This window comes from Poecilia reticulata, chromosome 6, assembly GCF_904066995.2.
Source record: "Poecilia reticulata chromosome 6, P_reticulata-male-v2, whole genome shotgun sequence".
Classification (NCBI taxonomy): domain Eukaryota; kingdom Metazoa; phylum Chordata; class Actinopteri; order Cyprinodontiformes; family Poeciliidae; genus Poecilia; species Poecilia reticulata.
The window spans coordinates 5,872,596-5,891,576 of NC_088835.1; the positions used below are offsets into that span (position 1 = coordinate 5,872,596).

The following is an 18,981-nucleotide window of genomic DNA, read 5'->3' on the forward strand; positions in this document are numbered from 1 at the left end:
GAATCCTTTAAGCTGGACTGAACTTTGCAGCTGCTAACAGGAACAAGCCAAAACTTTTCCTCAGAATAGATTTAGCTGCTTCCTTCATGCAGCTGCAAGTTAGGCAAGAAAAAATGTGTTTTAGACCCAGAGCGAGGCCTTTCACCTCAACGAAGAGGGAAAGAGTTTTTCAAAGTGAGGCAACTGTCAAGCATGGTGATGCTTGGTGTGTTACTGTCAGTTTAGAATGAGTGGGATAGTAATAATGAAAACAATAATATGATAATGGCTGTAAAAAGTGCCTTTGCAGCTATATTAATCAGCCACAACCAGAGCTCATCATGATTGATTTGTGAAAGCAATTAAAATGGTACAACATTCAAGGGGTGAATACTTTTCACATGTGTGGATAAAACTACATCAAATATCATTCAACGTGTGCACCTTTATTTGTCTTTTTACAAATCACCATCTGCATAATCTATGAGAATGAAGTCATATGAGAATAAAGTTATAAAGTTACGAGAATAAAGTCAAATTATGAGATTTTTCTTTAATGTATTACAATTTTAATATTATTTTATTATGGCTTTGTTCTCATTGTTACGACTTTATTCTAGCATCACTTTAACTTTGTTCCTTTCACTTAATTTTTTAATTTGTATTTTGTTTTTTTAGTATAGCCCTAATAAGCCGTCAAAGTAATCAGCCACAATAGGGGAAAAAATCATATAAAATCCCTTTACTTGCTAATTATGCTTGGGCCAAAATGAACATCTGAAATATAATCAGCAAAAGATAGAAGTAAATCTATTTGGAAAGAAAAGTTTTCCACCTTTATACACACTGAAAAATAAAACGAGTCCTTTTCAGATCCAGCTGGATCGTTTTGTTTTTTTTTGTTTTTTGTTTTTTTTTTAATATCTTCTGCCTTCATAGCGAAACAACAGGGACAAACCTGAGCATCCTGAATCAGAAGCCTGAGCTTTTCCACAGCGTGTGTGACGGCGGCGACAGTCCTGCCAGGTAACGCAGAGCGGGACTGCGTAGGCAGCGAACAGGGAAGAGCGGTCAGGCTGGAGGGCAGGATGATTAACCACTCCAAGCCTCAGCGGCACGGCCCCAGCACAACACGAGACATGCCAGTCCAGCATAATGGCCTTATTAGGATAATGGTGGTAGTTACAGGCTTCGTCTTCCTCCAGGTAATTCCAGCCGTGTGCACGGGGGGATACAATTCATCCGCTCCTAATCCGTTTCGACAGAGGGACGCTTTCACACCGAACACGGAACGAGTGAAGAAGCTATTTTTGTTTGTTTACACCAAGCAAAAGAGAAAATGCCCGCTATTACCGACTTGCAAATCTATTTTATTTCATTTTTTTCTCAGCTAGCTGGTTTCCATTCATGGGACATGCATAGTTTTACTTGTTTCAGCTGACATCAGAAATTGCAGGAGGGATTTGAGAGGTTCTGCAGCTGGCTGGCTCGCCGAGAGGAGCCAGCCAAATCCGCTGGCCATCTCAGGTCCCTTGGACTCTCCAGGGCCAAGAGCGACGCTGCTGGCTCTGGATCCGGGTAGCAAGGAGCACTTTGACGTGTCATTTTGTCCAATTATGCACGTCCACAAGACAAAAGCGGACGGTGACGTGTGGCGTCTCATTTTGTTACGAGAAAGTGTGACGTCGGCTCTGGAGAGGAGGAGACATTTAGTTTGAGTTTGAGGCTGAAAGTTTTCCCTCTACTAGCAGCACCTATTATATAACACTGAGTATTACTTTCATACTAAGAAAAGATTTAAAAGAACAAAATATAATTACAAAATTAAAGTCAGATTATTACAAGAATTAGGTCATACGAGAATAAAGTCGAGATATGAGAGTAAAGTCAAAATAAAATGAGAACAAAGTCGTAACAATACAAGAATAATGTCATTATATGTGAATAAAGTCATAAAATTACAACAATAAAGTCAAATGAGAATAAAGTCAAAATAATATGAGAATGAAGTCATAATATTGCGAAAATAAAGTTTTTATTCCTGCAATACAGTCTACTCTATAGTATTCTTGTAACACAGAGGCCACTTTTCTTAGTTTCTCTTCAAGATGGGAACGACAAAAGAACATGAAGAAAATGAGATATTCACTAATTCTCATAAGACAGCAAATACCAACCAAAGAAAGCTGATTTCTGGGTTTTCTATCAGTGACTCAGTCAGAAACCAAACCGTCTGGAGTTTTATTCGAGGTTGCAGGTTGGAAAGAGACAACAGGTGTTGCAGGCCGTGGAGGTGTGAGGCCGGCGTCTCTTCAGGTTAACACATCCAGACAGCTGCTACACAGATCGCGTGGGAATATCCTTAGTTCCGAATCTGAAGCATCACGCAAAGTCACATCCTGAATGTAGCACAATACAACGCTTGTTCTCTACAGCCCTCTCACATCAGATCAGCTGGCAGGTTTGCAGAAGATATAATGGGAAATTCATCCCAGGGCAGAAACTACAAAGTCCATAGACCTGAATGAAGCAGTGAGTGTTTTCATTAGTGGGTCGTCTGTTTACAGACTAAAACAAGCTTCTCTCTAGGACATTTTATAAACTTCCCAATGACCGCAGGAAATAAGCACCAATGAAAAATAATTCTGACAAAACAGTGAATAAAATATGAGTAACATATGTTATCGTTGCCATCTCATTGATTACTGCAGCTGATAATCAATTACTTCAATACGCATGCAGGTCAGTTTCATGAATCGATTGGCCCCGAGTCTTAACAAGTCTTTCTTGATGGCTGTAGATTAAATGGTGTTTTCCATTTGCGTACAGGAAGGAGCTGTGGTGGCCCTGTTCAAGATCTGCAGGCAGGACCGCTTCAGAGACCTCTACGCTCACTCTCTGAGAACGGTGGCTTCCATCTGCTGCGTGGAAGAGGGCATCAACCAGCTGGACAAGGTACATCAGTCTCTAACACACACAGTTTCCTTTATCCACTTGTGAGGAACATCTTCTCCATCTGTTTTATAGCGTGTTCAAAAGAATGAAGTCTGAGTGACTTCAAGCCCAAACATCCATCTACACTCTACACTACACTACATCTCTTTAACTTCAAGACGGCATCATGGGAGTAACATTTCTCTCATTTTTCTCTTCAGTTTCTTACGAATCTCATGGTTATCCTGGGTCAGGTGGGATTGAGGGAAGTCTAAATCTGTGGAATATGCTCAGAAATCTTCCAAAGGGCATTAACTCTGACTCCTTTCGATCTCACTGGATCTCCCGCTGGATGATGACACTCTTACCCTTAACTCTACAGCTGGATGAGGCCACCCTACGAAGGAATGGAATAATATTTCTAGTGCTTCAATCCAGAATTTTATTCTTTCAGTCATGTTGTATCTCTCATGACCATAAGTTAGGGGTAGCTTATATTATATATATGTAGCCTATATATCAGTTATTTGAGTATCACTGCCTCTCCACACTTAGATTGAAACCATTTTAGCGTACGCTAAAGGTCGTTGCTGGAAGACATCAACAGAACTACCTCATCTGCAAAACGTAAATCTAGGTAGAAAGATACGGGTCTAAAGGATATTTTGATCTTCTGATCCACTTTGCCACATGCTATAGAAAAATGGTTAGGCACGCCTTGGTGTAAGCAAGTTGGGTTTGTCACTGTTGCATCCAACCTTTGTTTCACGCCTCTCTTCAGTACTTTCATATTTGTAGTCATTTGACTTTCTGAGAATGAATTTCCTAATAAGTTTTATGAAACTCTGCTGTGTAACTTTCAGACAATGAGAGAAACAACATCTGCTATATTATGACTAGATGAAGTGAATGTCTGTTTACATGACTCCCAGTCAGGCCCTGTAGGACTTATTCATGCGGTCATTAGTTAGAGCTTCTGAATGCTAAGCTGACAGGTCAAACACCAGGACCGTACTGAGCTGAATTGTCCAACCCTGTTGGCGTTTGTGCATGCAAAACAAAGAGGGCGTGGCAGGCAGAGAGAAAGCTAATGAGACATCCCTTATTGTCTGTCCTCCTTCATTCTCTGCGGAGAGTACGACCAAAAATAAACAGCAGCCGAGCCGGAGAGACAAAACGCAACATGATCCCGGCGAATAATGATGCCGCAGCGGTGTCTGTTGGCGGAAAGAGCAGCTGGTAATGGCAGGAGTTATCCAACTGTGAAGACGCTTCGTCGCGAAGCGAAGTCCGCCCTGGATTAGCAAACCAGTCCCGAAGGGGGGGCTGTCAGGCGGGTCTGAGCTACGGAGCGCTACCCGCCGATCGTTCAGGCTTGAGAAAGACACCTGTCTATGTTGAGCTAGGAAAGATGCAGGTGTAGAGAAAACTCCATCACTTACTGCCGTCATTACGATGCTACGTTGTGGAAGGTTCCTCATTGATAAGGGATGAAGTAGAAAGAAAGACAGTGGTGTTTGTTTTGGAAGTTTGAAGCTATGTGGAGTTTACCAAACACCAACTGTGTTGCTATGGTTACACTCTGTTTCTGGTTTCCAGGTGTACCAACACAAACATTTTTCATCATGGTGTTCCTACAATATGTAGTCCTTTTAATGGCATGCCAGAGGAAGTGTCAGAGTGACATCACAGCCCCACCCCCACCTGTTGCTGAGCACTACCAGTTAGCCGGCAGAAGACGGCTGCTGGGCTTTCAAGAAAGAGAAATATGCATGTTTTGGAAAATAGTTTAAAAACAGACAGTAATTATGTGGAAAATAAAGGCTTGTTTGCTTTCAAAGTTCTTTACATAATAATAAAAAAATCACATAGTGATCAATTATGAAGCAAGCAATAAACATTACATTTAGTCAAATGCCATCATCAGAATTACTGATCAAGTTCCAGTTATTATGACTGGCAAGGTGAGTCTTTAGCCTGTATTTAGAGGAACTCAGTGCTCCAGCAGTTCTGCAGTTTGCTGGAAGTTTGTTCCAGATCTGTGGTGCATAGAAGCTAACAGCTGCATGTTTGGTTCTGGTTCTGGAGATTCACAGCAGATCAGAACCAGAAGACCTGAGAGGTCTGGGAGATTGTTACTATGACAACAGGTTTTTAAGGTATTTTGGTACTAAGCCAATACGTGATTTGTAAACAAACATACAAAATGTCCTTTTGTCTGCAGTTATTTCTTAGTTATCTGTTGAAAACAAACATTGTCTAAGTTGACTAAGTGAAAATTGCTGCATTACTTTTCATATCCTGTGTAAATATTGTCACAGACTGAAGCAGGCAGAGCATTTTTTGTTAAAGTCAAAGGCCTTTAGCTACAACACAAACTTTTTTCTAAGATAATAACATCAAAACATAAAAATATGTTTTGTCTTTGTTATTTCCTGATGCCGAGCTCCCAGGTTTACGTTGCGCCAACTTTCTTCTAACTTATCTGGCACGTCTGACGGTTATGTAAAGACGACCGGGCGAACAGATTAATGCAGATACATTTACTGTCCTGTAAACGAGGAGCTGGGGGAGCATCCAGTTTTACGAAGGAGAAGGGAGGAGGGCGGTCCTGCTGGCGGTGGGGTTGGGGGGAGGATGAAACCGTAGATAAACGTGGGCGTGGAGAGCGAACGGTTCCACGTCAGTGGGCCGCTGTTGCGCGGTGCTGCTGACGTCCGCAGAGACAAAAATAGGAAGTTGTCCTGTGAAGCTCGGCGGGCTGATGCTCGTCTGCAGATAAGACTGACAGGTGTGGAAGGCTGAGAGCTGACAGCCGGCTCCACTTGAGATGTTTGTTGGTAAACTTTTAGTTTTCAAACATATCTGGTTGGAGGCTGAGCTCCCAGCAGCTTCTGGTTCATTCTGTTCCCACATGAGAAATGTGACTGCTGCTGGGACCTGTGACAGCAGTGTCAGAAACAGCTAATTAATATGCAAAGCTAATTAGTTTTCCCCACACGCATGTAGGTTAACCCCCCCAAAAAAATGCATTTTAGTTTATTCTGCTGTGTTTTGCAGTGTGTATTCATTCAAACATTTACAGCTTATCATTGAGGTCTAATACAGGCGCAGGTTAACAGATGTTTGCCGGTGCGCTTTAAACTGAACAACACTGCCCCCTGGTGGATGATCGGTACTAAAGCATGACAGTCTCTGGAATCGGCTCTGTAGGGATTCCTAAACTTTTCCTTAACATGGCACCCGAACAAGGATTAGCTTCTGGAAGCTAAGCCCATTTCCAAACCCACAGACATGATGCTACAAAATATGTAAAGAAACATCAACTTTTAGAACTTTTAGAATCAACTGTTTAACAAAACTGCTGCCTCATACTTTCTGATTTTAAATGGTCATGAGTTCTTAAGGGGTTTTTGCAGCAGTGTGAGAAACTTTTTTGAGGCCCTTTTGAGGCTCCTAGCTTGAAGAGCAAAGCAGCTTAATAAATTTGACTGGGAGCCAATCAGAAACACGAGCATAGAAAATAACACTTTATTAAGTTATTTTAACTTATATTTTATAATAATGACTTATAAAACTAATATAAAACTTAGAAAAAAAGCTTTTTAAAAAATCGAATTAAAAAAAATTCTTATGTTTGTTTTTGGTTTTTTTTTGCAGTTTAAAAAAAAAAAAATTGCTTTAACTGATTTCCTCTAACATTCTGAGGCCTCCACAGCGCCCCATGGTGGCCAGAGCAACTACTTTGAAAGATACTGCTCTAACATCACTCATGAAAGTAAATGCTGAACTTTGCTAAAAGTATTTTTCCACAATCTTCCGTGTATTTCATAGGATTTAATTAAGTTTAGTGTGAAGTGTTGCTCAGAACCTTGCTGCTGCTCACATGTTGGTCCAGTAAGTTGGTTTAAAAGTCTAGACCTGTTGATTAGTTGAAAGTTTTGAGGATGACCGTCCGCAAATGAACAGTGGGTTTTCATTTGGTTTCTTTAACCTGAAACCTCAACAGTGAAGGTGTTGCTGCAGGAATGCTTGTTTTAAAGAGGCAGTATTGCATAAAATTGACTTTGTTAAGCTTCATATCATGTTATAATGTTTTTGCCTCATCAAAAACGTACCAGGAGTGTTCCCTTGATTTTTTCATGCCTATTTGAGCGATCCTCTAATCTCCATGGTAACCATTGATACCATTGCAACTGTGGCTGTCCAAAACGCCTGGGTGGACCTCGCTCTGCCTTCGAGGCGCCTCCGTTTCCAAGCTTTCAGCTCACGCATCACCCCTCCCCCCGCGACTCCCCCGCTCAACTCCTTCAGACTAGCTAGCAGCAATTAGCAAACACCAGCTGAGCTAATTATAGGAGCTTCCTCTCAGTGCAACGCTGGTTGTGAAAGGGTTAATAGAGGAGCCATCTTGTGATGACTTCCTGAAGGTGGAGTTTCAGAAAGAGTTTCTTAAAAAGACTGAGGCCCAATTTAAGGGCGTTAAATTACTAAATCTGATTCATTTCTTTTAGATTTTTTAACAAGTCAAGGTAACAGCTTCTTGATTGTGCTACAAAAATGATCAGATGTTGCTGAAAAACACATAATGCTCCCCTTGAAGAGGCCAGTTTCCCACTGACCTAGTCCGGTGTGTTTGTGACCAACCTGCAGGTGGACGGGATCCTGTGCCTGGCAGACATCTTGACCGATGAGAGCAGTGTGGAGGCTGCCCGGGCCGAGGCTGCGGCCGTGGTGGCCCAGATCACGTCACCCCACCACACCTCCACCCAGCACCTGGCCAGCTTCCTGGAGAGCATGCACGACATCGTCACAGCGCTCATCAGTGAGTGGTGACGCCAAAAACAATCTGCATCAAAAAAACTTTCTGTTCACACAAAAAAACGTCTATTTGTTTTCCAACAATTTGTTGCAGCAAATGTTGTTTTGTTGAGACTTAAATAGGTTGCTGTTTCCTCTGCCAGAGCTGTGCGAGAGCGCCTCCTGTGGCGAAGTGTTCCTCCTGGCCTCTGCGGCCTTGGCCAACATCACATTCTTCGACAGCATGGCGTGTGAGATCCTGCTGCAGCTGAACGCCATCCACATCCTGCTGCAGGCCTGCAAGGACCGCCAGAGAGTGGACACGCCCTACTCCAAAGACCAGGTACCGGAAGCAGCCGAAACCGGCCCCAGCACACACGCACACACTATTTACTCATCTTTTTTTTCTTTTTGCATCACTTCTACTTCAGGTGGTGACCATTTTGGCAAATCTTTCTGTTTTGGAGTCGTGTGCTTCTGAAGTCTTGCAGGAGCAAGGTAATCAGATTTACTGCTGCGGTTTCTCATTTTTTGTTTCCCATGTTTTTATTTTTTTGTTATTGTAGACCTGGACCACAAACCACTTTTATCAATGAATCTAATTTTTGGTTTCTGAAAATTTACATTTTTTAACCAATTCATTTCTTGGGTTTTCATAGTTCATTGTGATGCCAGGGCGGCCATCTTGTTTGACAAGCGTGTTCCACAGCTTCTGTTTATTTGAACTTTGAATTCAGGTGAATTCTACGACAGAACGTTAGGCTAATATATAACAATGTATAACAATGTCAAATAATACTGGAATAGTTTTAATATTACCAGAATAAATTCAAAATGAAAATCTTGTGGTAAAAAACAAAAAAGAAAAAATGGGTCACCGTTGCATCTTTGATAATGTTCCCACTGCATAAGTAGTTCCCTCTTAGTAAACGTTCTCAAATCAAAAGTTTAAGAACTTTTCTGTGAATTTTTCGGTGTGAAATTAAATTTTTGTAACAAATGAAGATTTTCCTTCGGATTCATTTTAAATGCATCTCTGCTGTCATTCAGCATGTCGTCGTTTTATTAAAATAATGACCTAAGTTGTTTTTTTGACTTACAGTTTTTTCTACAAAAATAATAATCACCTTATTATGAAAAGATCATTCTGTATATATATATATATATATATATATATCACTTTTGGCAAAAAATTAGTTAGGCTGTTATTTTAGAAAAGTGATTATATTAAAATATGGAAGTAAATATTAAACCCTCCTGCAAAAATTTGTATAAAAAAATATATGTGCTAAAACATTCACATAAGCTGAGTGAATGGAGTGTAGTTACTGTTTATTCCACCAGAGGGCAGCATCTAGTCATCTTTTGGAGTTTGCCTGACAAGAGTTTGAGTATTAGTTAGTAACTCATCTATTATTATATATGTTCTGCTCATAAATTATTTATAAATAACCAACTTCACGCGACCTGAAGCATTCCTAATGTTTTGGGGATTAATTATTTTCCAAACTGCTCCTTATTATTACCATTTTAAAGTCTTTCTGCTGCGTAAAAGTGATGCTTCTGTTCTTTCTAAACGAGTCATTGTGTTTTTTCTGCCATCAGGAATAGAGAGGCTGCTGCTGCTGCTGGGGGAGAAACCGTCGTCCTCCAACCCGTCAGAGGTGGCTGCCTGCGAGCGCGTCCAGCAGAAAGCTGCGGTCACTCTGGCCCGGCTGAGCAGAGACCCCGATGTGGCCCAGACCGCCATCCAGCTGAAAGGTGAAAGGTTACGCCGCATTGGTTCTGCCCCTCCTTTAAAAAATTAAAAAATAAAAACGGTGGAAAAAACACAGCAGGAAAATGAAGTATTTAAAAAAGCAGAACTAAAAATGGCAACTGCTCTGAGTCCAGGGCTAATGATAACTTCAATGTTTTAAAAAAGTACAGCACAGTCAGTGAAAGAAACAAAGAGATGTAAACTAAGGCAAATGTGCAAAGATGCTTTTAAATGTTCCTCTTTTGTCACACACATTAGCTAGTTATTATGATCCATTTGTAAAAACAAAAACAAAAAAATGACCTCGTCAAACAGGTCCATGACTTATTACAATTATGACTTCCTGTGAATTTTATTTTTTTCCTACATGGTATAAATCAGCTTCGGTATCTTGGTAAATTGTGTGTTTTAGCCTACATGTATCAGATTGAGCTTGTTTGAATAAGAAAATTCACAATTAATTCAAACATGTGCACTCAGTTCTTGTTTAAAAAAAGTAATCAAATATGTTTGTTGTAAAATCAGTAAATATTGCGAAAAGAATAGTTCAAATGTGATATTCATCTTTAGCTGCATTTCCATTACAAATGAGCACAAAACGTGTTAATAAAACACAATTTTGCAATTTCGTTGTTTCTGTTAAATAAGAAACACAAGTAAAATTGTTAATTAGCTGGTTCACACAGTAAGTCAATAAAAAACATACACAGCCGTCATCCTCGAGCTACTTCCTCTCTTCTTCTTTGTCGTGTCCGCCAGTAGTAACATCCTGTTGTTGATCGCCTGACTCGTGATGGAGTAAAAAGTGTTTCTGTTGCAGTTTTGTGGAATACACTAATCTCGATACCACCAAACAACCATATCATCGTAGCACAAAAACATTTTATTGAAAGTTTTTTTTTTAAACACAGACATAAATCACAAATGTATTTGATAACTCTGTACCAGTACATCACACTTGTAACCAGTAGCGTCACAAGCTAACAAACATGTATAAACAACACAACTTTAATTTGCTCAGTTTAATTAGGAGTATCGCAGACAATCTAAAATAAATAATAGAGAAACTGAAACTGACTATCTTGCTCAAACGTGTAAAAATAAACCTTCTTTCAAATGGTACAGAAAGTGCAATTAGGCATTACAAACATAATGTAAAATAAATAAATTATGACTTCGCTCAGCGTACAAACATAGAATTAGAGTGAATAGATCTGCCCTTGTGGATTGGCCACATTGTCACCAATATCGATGTATAATTTTTGTCAATATCAGGACCGATACAGATTTTGATATTGGATCGGTATGTCTCTAATGGAAATACAACTAGTGAACATAAAACTTCTCACCTGCTCTGAATGTCTGGTTTTATTTAAATCCTGTTCATTAGAAATGATAACAGACAAAACAAGCCACAGTGTTTCATGTCATTCTGAAGAGCTATATTCTTAGAAGTGAACGTGTGTGTGTGTGTGTGTTTCTCCACTGTGTTTAGCTGTCCCTCGTCTCATTGAGCTGTGCCGCTCCCCCACAGAGAGAAATAACAGTGACTCCGTTCTGGTGGCCTGCCTGGTAGGTGGAACATGTCGGCTGTTTCTATATGCTTCAGTGCTTGTTCTTTCAGAACTCCAAATGGCTTTCAAATGACCCTGTGTCCTCAAAACAAATAAAAAGTCTTTCAAAACATTCAAATTGCCTATTTCATTTAATGTCAGACATCCTCCTCTGTAGCCATAAAGGATCTCCGTGGCATAGCAGTAGAATTATTTGGCAGTCGCGCTGAAAATGGGTGCAAAGAGCCAAGGTCCAACTTAATTACTTCTGTGAGGCAATGTTTGAGGCGTGACAATATATCACGAGCTCGGTAACTTCAAGCCGAGATACAGAAGAGTATCCGCATCATCTTAAACGTGTTGAGTCGCAGAATGCATATAGAATAAGAGAGAGCTTTGTCCTCTTCTGAATCCGATCATAATGATTATGATGTGGTGATTTCAAGTGAACGTCGGCTACAGGATTAATTGGGCTGAGAAATGCCCCTACTCGTCTTTTCACATTAATGCGATTCCATTTTATCCCTTTAGCCAGGGGTTTGGCAGCGCCAGCGCAGCGTCTACATCGGCCTTCAAAGGACGCACAGCTTCCTACGGATCATTTCCAACCTTAAAGCGGCAGTGTTATGTATTTTCCAGGCATATTGTTCCATTTTATAGCAGTCAAGTAACTATGTTGCCTTCAGTTGTTACAACTTTTAAAAAAATTGGGCCTCTGTCTCTTTAAGAAGCTCCTGCTCATTCTGAAACTCCGCTTTCAGGAAGTTATCACAACATTGCTCCTCTATTAACCCTTTAACAATGTTTTTACCACTTAGCAACAACTCAGAGGCAGAAGTGAGAGGTGTGCGCAACATAATCAATCACCCAATGAGAACAAAATTATAAAACATAATTTAACAAAGCTTTGAGGCAGATAATTTGCCCCATGGAATTTTAATAATTGAGGTACTCGAATCATTCGAGGAATCATCACAGCCCTAGTCCCATCAGATCGTTTTTTGAAGAAAAAGTTAACTCCCAGTGGACCAAGAGAAGTGGCTTTACATCGTTGTTTGTGGATGTGTATTAGATTTATGGATCTACCAGAAATGTGCAAAAAGGCTCCAAGTGGATCCTTTGTCTGTGAAAAAAAAGAACAAAAGACGCAATTAATTGCGTTAAAATTTTTAATGTGTCAACACTTTAAATCTGTTATGTGTTAGCTTAAGCATAGCACTTGATCAAAATTAACGTGCTAATAATAGATTTAATCCAACATGTTTTCTTTCGGTCTCATCCATTGCGGTTGTTTGTGGATGTGCGTCAGATTTACGGGCATTGCATGAAAATTTACTTACAATTAGCTTTGCTTAAGTTTTACACTTAAGCTAAGTGTTAAAATCTATCATTGATTAATCAAAATTAATTATAGATTTAAGCCAAAATGCACAAAAGGTCTGACTCTTTGCACCACACAGCCCAAGTTGTATTCCTGTTTTCTGCAATGCTATGTGTTGCTGCAACCACCCAGAACAGCAAGATGTCAACGTGTTTTCAGCGCGCAGCATTATTTCTGCCCATGTCTAATGCCTGTGTGTCTCCAGGCGGCTCTGAGGAGGCTGGCGGCAGGCTGCCCGGACAGCATCGAGGCGGCCGACCACCACCAGCTCATCAAACCACGGCTGGTCGACTCTTTCCTGCTGTGCTCCAACATGGAGGAGAGCTTCGTATGACGAGCCGCACATTATAGCCCTGACGGACGACGTCATCAGAGCCGTATCCACGCACATCGGTTTGAACTTCCGAATGAAACTTTGTCCGTTTTTCGCCGAGTTCGACCGTGGATTTGGCCGCACGGAGCATGCAGAACACATAATTATATGCATGCCTAGAGATGAATGTACGGCTTAACACGACCACAGTCACTGTAAATGTATTCATTGTTTACAGTGCTTAAGGTTAAAAAGAGCTTATCGATTTATTCCGCGGAACATTGAATATGCCAGTAATTATTGTGCAAATTCTGGATTTATTCTGTCACTGTGCGGTTTCTTTTTGTTCTTCTTGACCAAAGGTGTTTCAAAGATTGTTTGTTGTTTGTGTGATGAGTGTATTTTACCTGAAAGGTTACATCATTTTAATGTTTGTTTAAGACAGATTCAGAAATATGAGGTGATTGTCTTGGTTAAAAAATAATAATAATTAAAAAAAAAACATTGGCACATTACGTTATTTCCTTAAACCTATTTGCCATTAATTTCAAATATTACAGTTGCAGCTGCGAAATAAATCGTAAATTAAAAAAAAAGTTTTTTATTTATATAGATATACCATTATCGTATGCAATGCATTAAATAAAGACATTCTTTGTCAGAGAGTTGAATGTGTTGTTAAATGTGTTGTTCTGTATTGCTTTTTTTTGTGTTTGAGTGGTATATGTTTTTGGTTGAGTCGTTATAGTAGCAGAACCCACTATAACCACTAGGAGAGAAACTTTTATCAGTTTGCAATCTGAGCAGGAAAAGGTCAAATGAAGAAGAAAGTCCCAACAAAGGAGAGAGATTTGACTACAAGCTCAAGTATGTCTGAATGCTGTTTCATTGTGATTTTATTTAAATATTCTTAAAGTTGTAATAACATTTTCTTTTTATAAAACAATTTATCCTTCCTTTATGCAAGACAAGACAGTTTTCTGTTGTTTTTTTAAAAAAATTTCAGGATTACTTTGCCCATTAATTAGTTAAATCTGTTTTGCATTTCTGACTATTAAGTAGATTTTAAAAAAAAAACAGTAGGTAAGTCACAGTCATGCAAAAGATAAAATAGGGTAACAAAAAAGTGAATTTGTATTTTTTTATTATTTACTTTGCAGAATAAAGTTGAAATATTGAGAATATATGATCCAAAGGCCCATAAAACAACATTTTAAGTTCAGACTAAAACTGAAGATTAAACAGGGGATTTTATGCCTCTGAACAGGTTGGGAAATGTATGTTGGGCTACACAAATCAAATTCATGACATTTGTTTTGCACAAAATATTTTTTGATTATGTAAATTTTGTCTGCTGACTTCTGCCTATTTTCAGAATGGGCTGTTTCAGGGCCTTGTAGATTTAAATCCAAATAAGCTGCTGCTGGCCACATCCTGACTCAACAATAATACAACTGTACATCTTTGAAAAGCAGAGGTAGAGCCTCTTGCACAATCAACAAGAATGCACCACGTGGGTTCTGGATGGTAAGTCAACAGCATAACATTTGTCTTTTTCAGCAGCCATTGTATAGTGAGTGCAAACAGCGGTAAAACCGAGCTCAGGTTGGGTTGATGGGTAATACTTTATTAGTCCCACAAATGACAAATTTAACATTGCAGCCAATACTCCACAAATTGCCGTTGCTATTAGTTTCCACTTTTGTTTTTATTAGCTTACATTGTGTTATTGTGATTTTGTGATGTTGCTATGGGCTCATTGCTGAGTAACTTTAAAAATCAACCCATAAAAGGGTGACTTCAACCTTCTACTTCTTTGCATGCGGGTCGCTTTCGGACTTCTGCGTAAACTATTCACCCAGAAGTCTCATTGCGGTTGGGTTTAATTCAGTAAGTATGATCGAAGACACACGCACACACAATAATAATAATAATTTCAGGGCTGCACAGTGGCGCAGTTGGTAGAGCTGTTGCCTTGCAGCAAGAAGGTTCTGGGTTTGATTCCCGGCCACAGTCTTTCTGCATGCAGTTTGCATGTTCTCCCTGTGCATGCATGGGTTTTCTCCGGGTACTCCGGTTTCCTCCCATAGCCCAAAAACATGACTGTCAAGTTAATTGGCCTCTCCAAATTGTCCCTAGGTGTGAGTGTGTGTTTGTGTGTGTGTGTGTGTGTGTGGTTGTTTGTCCTGTGTGTCTCTGTGTTGGCCTGCGACAGACTGGCGACTTGTCCAGGGTGAACCCCGCCTCTCGCCCCGAACGTTAGCTGGAGAGGCAGCAGCAACCCTCCCGACCCCATTATCGGACAAGGGTATGAAGGGAAAAAAAAGGATAATAATTTCAGAAAAGAAAATCAGAATTGAGCATAAAGACCTGCCAAGTGAACGAAAAGCCGTAGAGGACAAAGTGAAGCTGCATCAGTTCCATTTTCCTCTCTGCTCCACACATGTTGCTAACTTTCGGGTTGCTTTGTGTAAAGGTATCTGGTGAATAAAAAGTTCTGCGCCCAACTCGAAAAGATATTGAACCGAGGAACAAGCTGAACCACCCAGCCTTCTCTCAACAAATTCATTAAAAAAAAAAAAAGCTTTAAACTCACGAATGGCCTTGGACGTGATGCAGAAAGCAGCAGCAAAGAGGCCATGTGGAAAACCTCGCGCTTTGTATTGTCATGTCTTTGATTCTTTTTCTTCTCCATAAGGCTTCCTCTCCTCGGAGAGACAATTGAGGGTCCTCTTGCTTTTCTTTTTCTCACCTAAGGGCATATGCTGAGCCTGGACTTGTTACACTCCAACCGCGTATCGAGACAATTCAAATGCTACGCGCGCGCGTGCGTGTGCTAGCGAGCGAGAGGAGAGCGCGCGCGTGCGTGTTGTCCAGCTGCACACGTGGGACCGCGTTCAGAGGCTTTTGTGATAGAATATGCTCCTGCCTCGCTTTGTTGAGAACCAATGAAATATGTATTGACGCAGAGGAGGACTAAACAGACAGCCTAAAAACACAGGTTCCTTTGATATTGTTTTGCCTTGACCATGACCACGAGGACCAAGTATTGTAGCGTTTGAGTTTCTCTCGGTTTTTGCGCTCCTGAACTTTCACTTTCCTCCCTTTCCATCGTTTTTTGTACACATTGTACGTTCCGTTGTAGACAACCTCCACGAGTGAAAAGGGCCAAAGTTACAAGGTGGCGACTGAATGGGGAAGAGAAAAGAAACACCAACGAGGCTTTAGCTGGTTTCATTTTTATTTTAGAGGAAAACCTCGGTGAATATCAACACAATCCATCTTGTTAAAACCGATCAAGTTAGTTACTCGTGCATGAATAGGCATGCCTCCCCCGACCCAGAGTCAAACTTTCTGTCATCTTCTCAGCCTGGGAGCGCATGTCAGAGACATTTTGTGAAAGAAAAGCATCTTAAGAGTTGGAATGCAGGAAGACACTTCTCCCTTTAAATCTCTCGGGGTTTGAATATTTTATGTGTCACATCTTTTTTGCCCTTTTTCTCGTCTCTGTCTTGCTGTTTTTAATTGAGAGCTGAAAAATGATAGAAACTTTCGAACTTTGAAACGCCTTTCAGAATCAAACGTGTTAGCCTTTGCTTTTTCTGTGAGAAAATCTCAGATTTGCGTAAAGAGGAATTCCTTTGGCTGACAGGCTAAAGTGATGCAACATCCCGTTTCCATTGATTCCCGTTTTAATCTCCATTTAGTCAGATTACAACTTCTGATCCCTGATCAAACCAAACTGAGACTGTACAAAAGAATATTTATCAAAATCAACTAAATGGCTCATTTAATAATTTTTTGCATTATGTATCCACAAGCTTTGCACTTTTAGAAAGCATCCATGAACATAAATTTTCCAACTGGCCTTAAATTAGATTTATGACAGGTCTTTAACTGGGCCATTCTAACATGCAGAATCAAAGCAACACTCCAGATATGTTTTTGATGAGGGAAAAACATTATTACATGATGCTCAAAAAAGTATATATATTTTTTTCACTTGAATAATGCCCTGCCACTTTGGGAAAACAATTAAAATTCTTGCAGACCCAGAATAAAAAAGCTTATACTGTATGTGTTGGGCATAGTTTTTATGTAAGGAAATATATTTGTTAGTTTGCTACATTTAGCCAATTCTGGTTGCCTTAAATTAAAAGTCAATAACATGACCAAAGGAATGAAATCATTTCCCCACAACACTAGTAAAATAATACAATACACACACATACACGCACACACACACGCACACACACATTTCTCTCGCAGGTCCCATTGGCTTCTTTTACACGTTGCCTTCATTAAGGTATTTCATTCCACCCCGGCCCCATTACCAGCCAAATATATTTAAACACACGGTCATACACGCACACACACACCCCCACACACACACGGCGAAATTCCACTTTCCTCTTGCTGTCTAAGCATCTCAGAGGATTTGAGGACAGATTGTTTCTCCTGCAGACGACCGAGCGGCTGAATTTTCTATATTATTTTTGTAGAGCTGCCCATAACTTGCAGACAGTAGCGAACCGCCGGGCTGCGTGTGCAAACTGTCGGTGTCCGCAGTTATGACGGAACGTATCGTGTTGCAGCCCAGCATCCATCTGACGAGACTTAAGTGTGTTTGACACCGGTTTGGACCGGCAGCAGTTTTGTCTCGTCCCTAGAGTCTTTATATTTTGAGTGACATATTAGTACGTTTTGGGGGTTTTTCTTTACTTTTTTGTAACTGCGGGAGAAAAGAAAGCGACAATTTCCAAAATGTTGACCATGTCCTAAGTGAGTTTTTTATTTTTTTATTCCTTCCCTTTGGATTTTAGTTGTTTTCCCGAAGTGGTGAAGATTGCCTGTCGCCACTGGGCATTCTCGACTCGAAACACTGATTGGTTATCACTTCATGATAAAATATACACAGCAGTGTCAACAACTAACTTTTAATTTCCTGTCTCTTTTTTTTAAACGAGAATCAAATTTTACAACAAATGTTTTGGAAAGTTGAGTTTATTTTCACAAGCAACAGCCTGATTACTGCCAATCAGGCCTGATTACTGCCAGATCAGTACAAACAAGGAACTTCTTAAATAATATGACAGTATTTTGTATTTCAGTGTTTACTGAACGTTATAAATTACAAGTAAATGATAAACGTTCAAAAGAGTGGGTAGTAGTATAAACTTAAGTCCCTGAATTGTTTTAAGAACAAATTATTGTCATGTCCCTTTTTGTCATCCAAAGAAGACATAATTTTTAATGAGCAGTGATTGGAAAAAGAAGCTTTAGTAGAGAGGACGATATTTAAAGTGCCACGTTAATTCTTGTCAAAGAGGCTCTGACTTTGAAGAAAGAAAGGAAGTAGTTCTTTGGTTGCCATGAAGTAGTCGGCAACTACTACCAACACGCCCGGTTTCTTTGGTGACGTGACAATCAAACTCTAATGGGGACCTAAATGGTTCACTCTGGTCTGCCTAAAAACCAAGGTCTCTATTTGGGCGAAGTGAACTCTGGCGCGGTTCAAACGCCACGCAGACTGGACCACTAGGAGAAATACTACAAATGCTAAAATCTGACACCACTTGTTGTTTACATTTTGTCAAGAGAAAAATTGAACTCTGTGTCTTTTAGAGGTTTTTGTGTCATTTCCTTGCCAGGGCGCTACCACAGGTGAGGAGGTAAGCAGGATTTTTAATGGACCTTACCAAGCTCCGCCCAGAAACGCTCCTCGAAAGTCCCACGTGACTTCATGTCTCACATTAACAGCTTAGCTCCAATGTCTAAACATGGCATTTTTCGTTCTCTGCAGAGTATTTCTGAGTCGATTAGTGCAGCATTTCTGACGGATTTTCACAAAATATCAGCCAAGACAATGGACAGGAGAACCAACAAGTTCATGTCATCTTTTTTGGACGACATCAAGGTGTTTGAGCCACGCGATGCCTCCAACATTGTGCGCGTCACAGCTAAATGCTACCGGTCGATGAGAAAAACAGCAGATTCGCACACCCTCAGCAAAAATATAGCCGTGGACAAGATCACTGATGCCTATTGTTCTTGCAAGGCTGGGTAAGTCGGGTATTCATGGTTTGGAGGGTTTGAATGTGCCTAGGACTTAAACACGGTACTCGGTGCTAGCGTGGCTAACACAATTACAGTTTAGTAAAAGCTAGCATGGCTAACATGATTACAATTTAGTAAAAAGCCTTTTCAGGTGAAATAAAATCTTTAATGTATGTCAGATACGGTACACATTGCATATTGATCT

At 40.2% G+C, this 18,981-nt stretch overlaps 1 protein-coding gene across 3 annotated transcripts in view; it reads left to right on the forward strand.

The window, feature by feature from the left end:
• The window catches only part of insc (INSC spindle orientation adaptor protein), a 61,844-nt gene extending 48,454 nt beyond the window's left edge, over positions 1–13,390 (forward strand). For all 3 annotated transcript variants that reach the window (XM_008410812.3, XM_008410814.3, XM_008410813.3), the window contains exons 7-13: positions 2,809–2,934; positions 7,567–7,738; positions 7,878–8,056; positions 8,145–8,211; positions 9,319–9,474; positions 10,968–11,044; positions 12,612–13,390. In XM_008410812.3, the coding sequence (XP_008409034.1) occupies positions 2,809–2,934; positions 7,567–7,738; positions 7,878–8,056; positions 8,145–8,211; positions 9,319–9,474; positions 10,968–11,044; positions 12,612–12,740 (906 nt within the window). In that variant the 3' untranslated portion in view covers positions 12,741–13,390. The remainder of the gene's footprint in view (positions 1–2,808; positions 2,935–7,566; positions 7,739–7,877; positions 8,057–8,144; positions 8,212–9,318; positions 9,475–10,967; positions 11,045–12,611) is intronic.
• Positions 13,391–18,981: the final 5,591 nt, after the last annotated feature.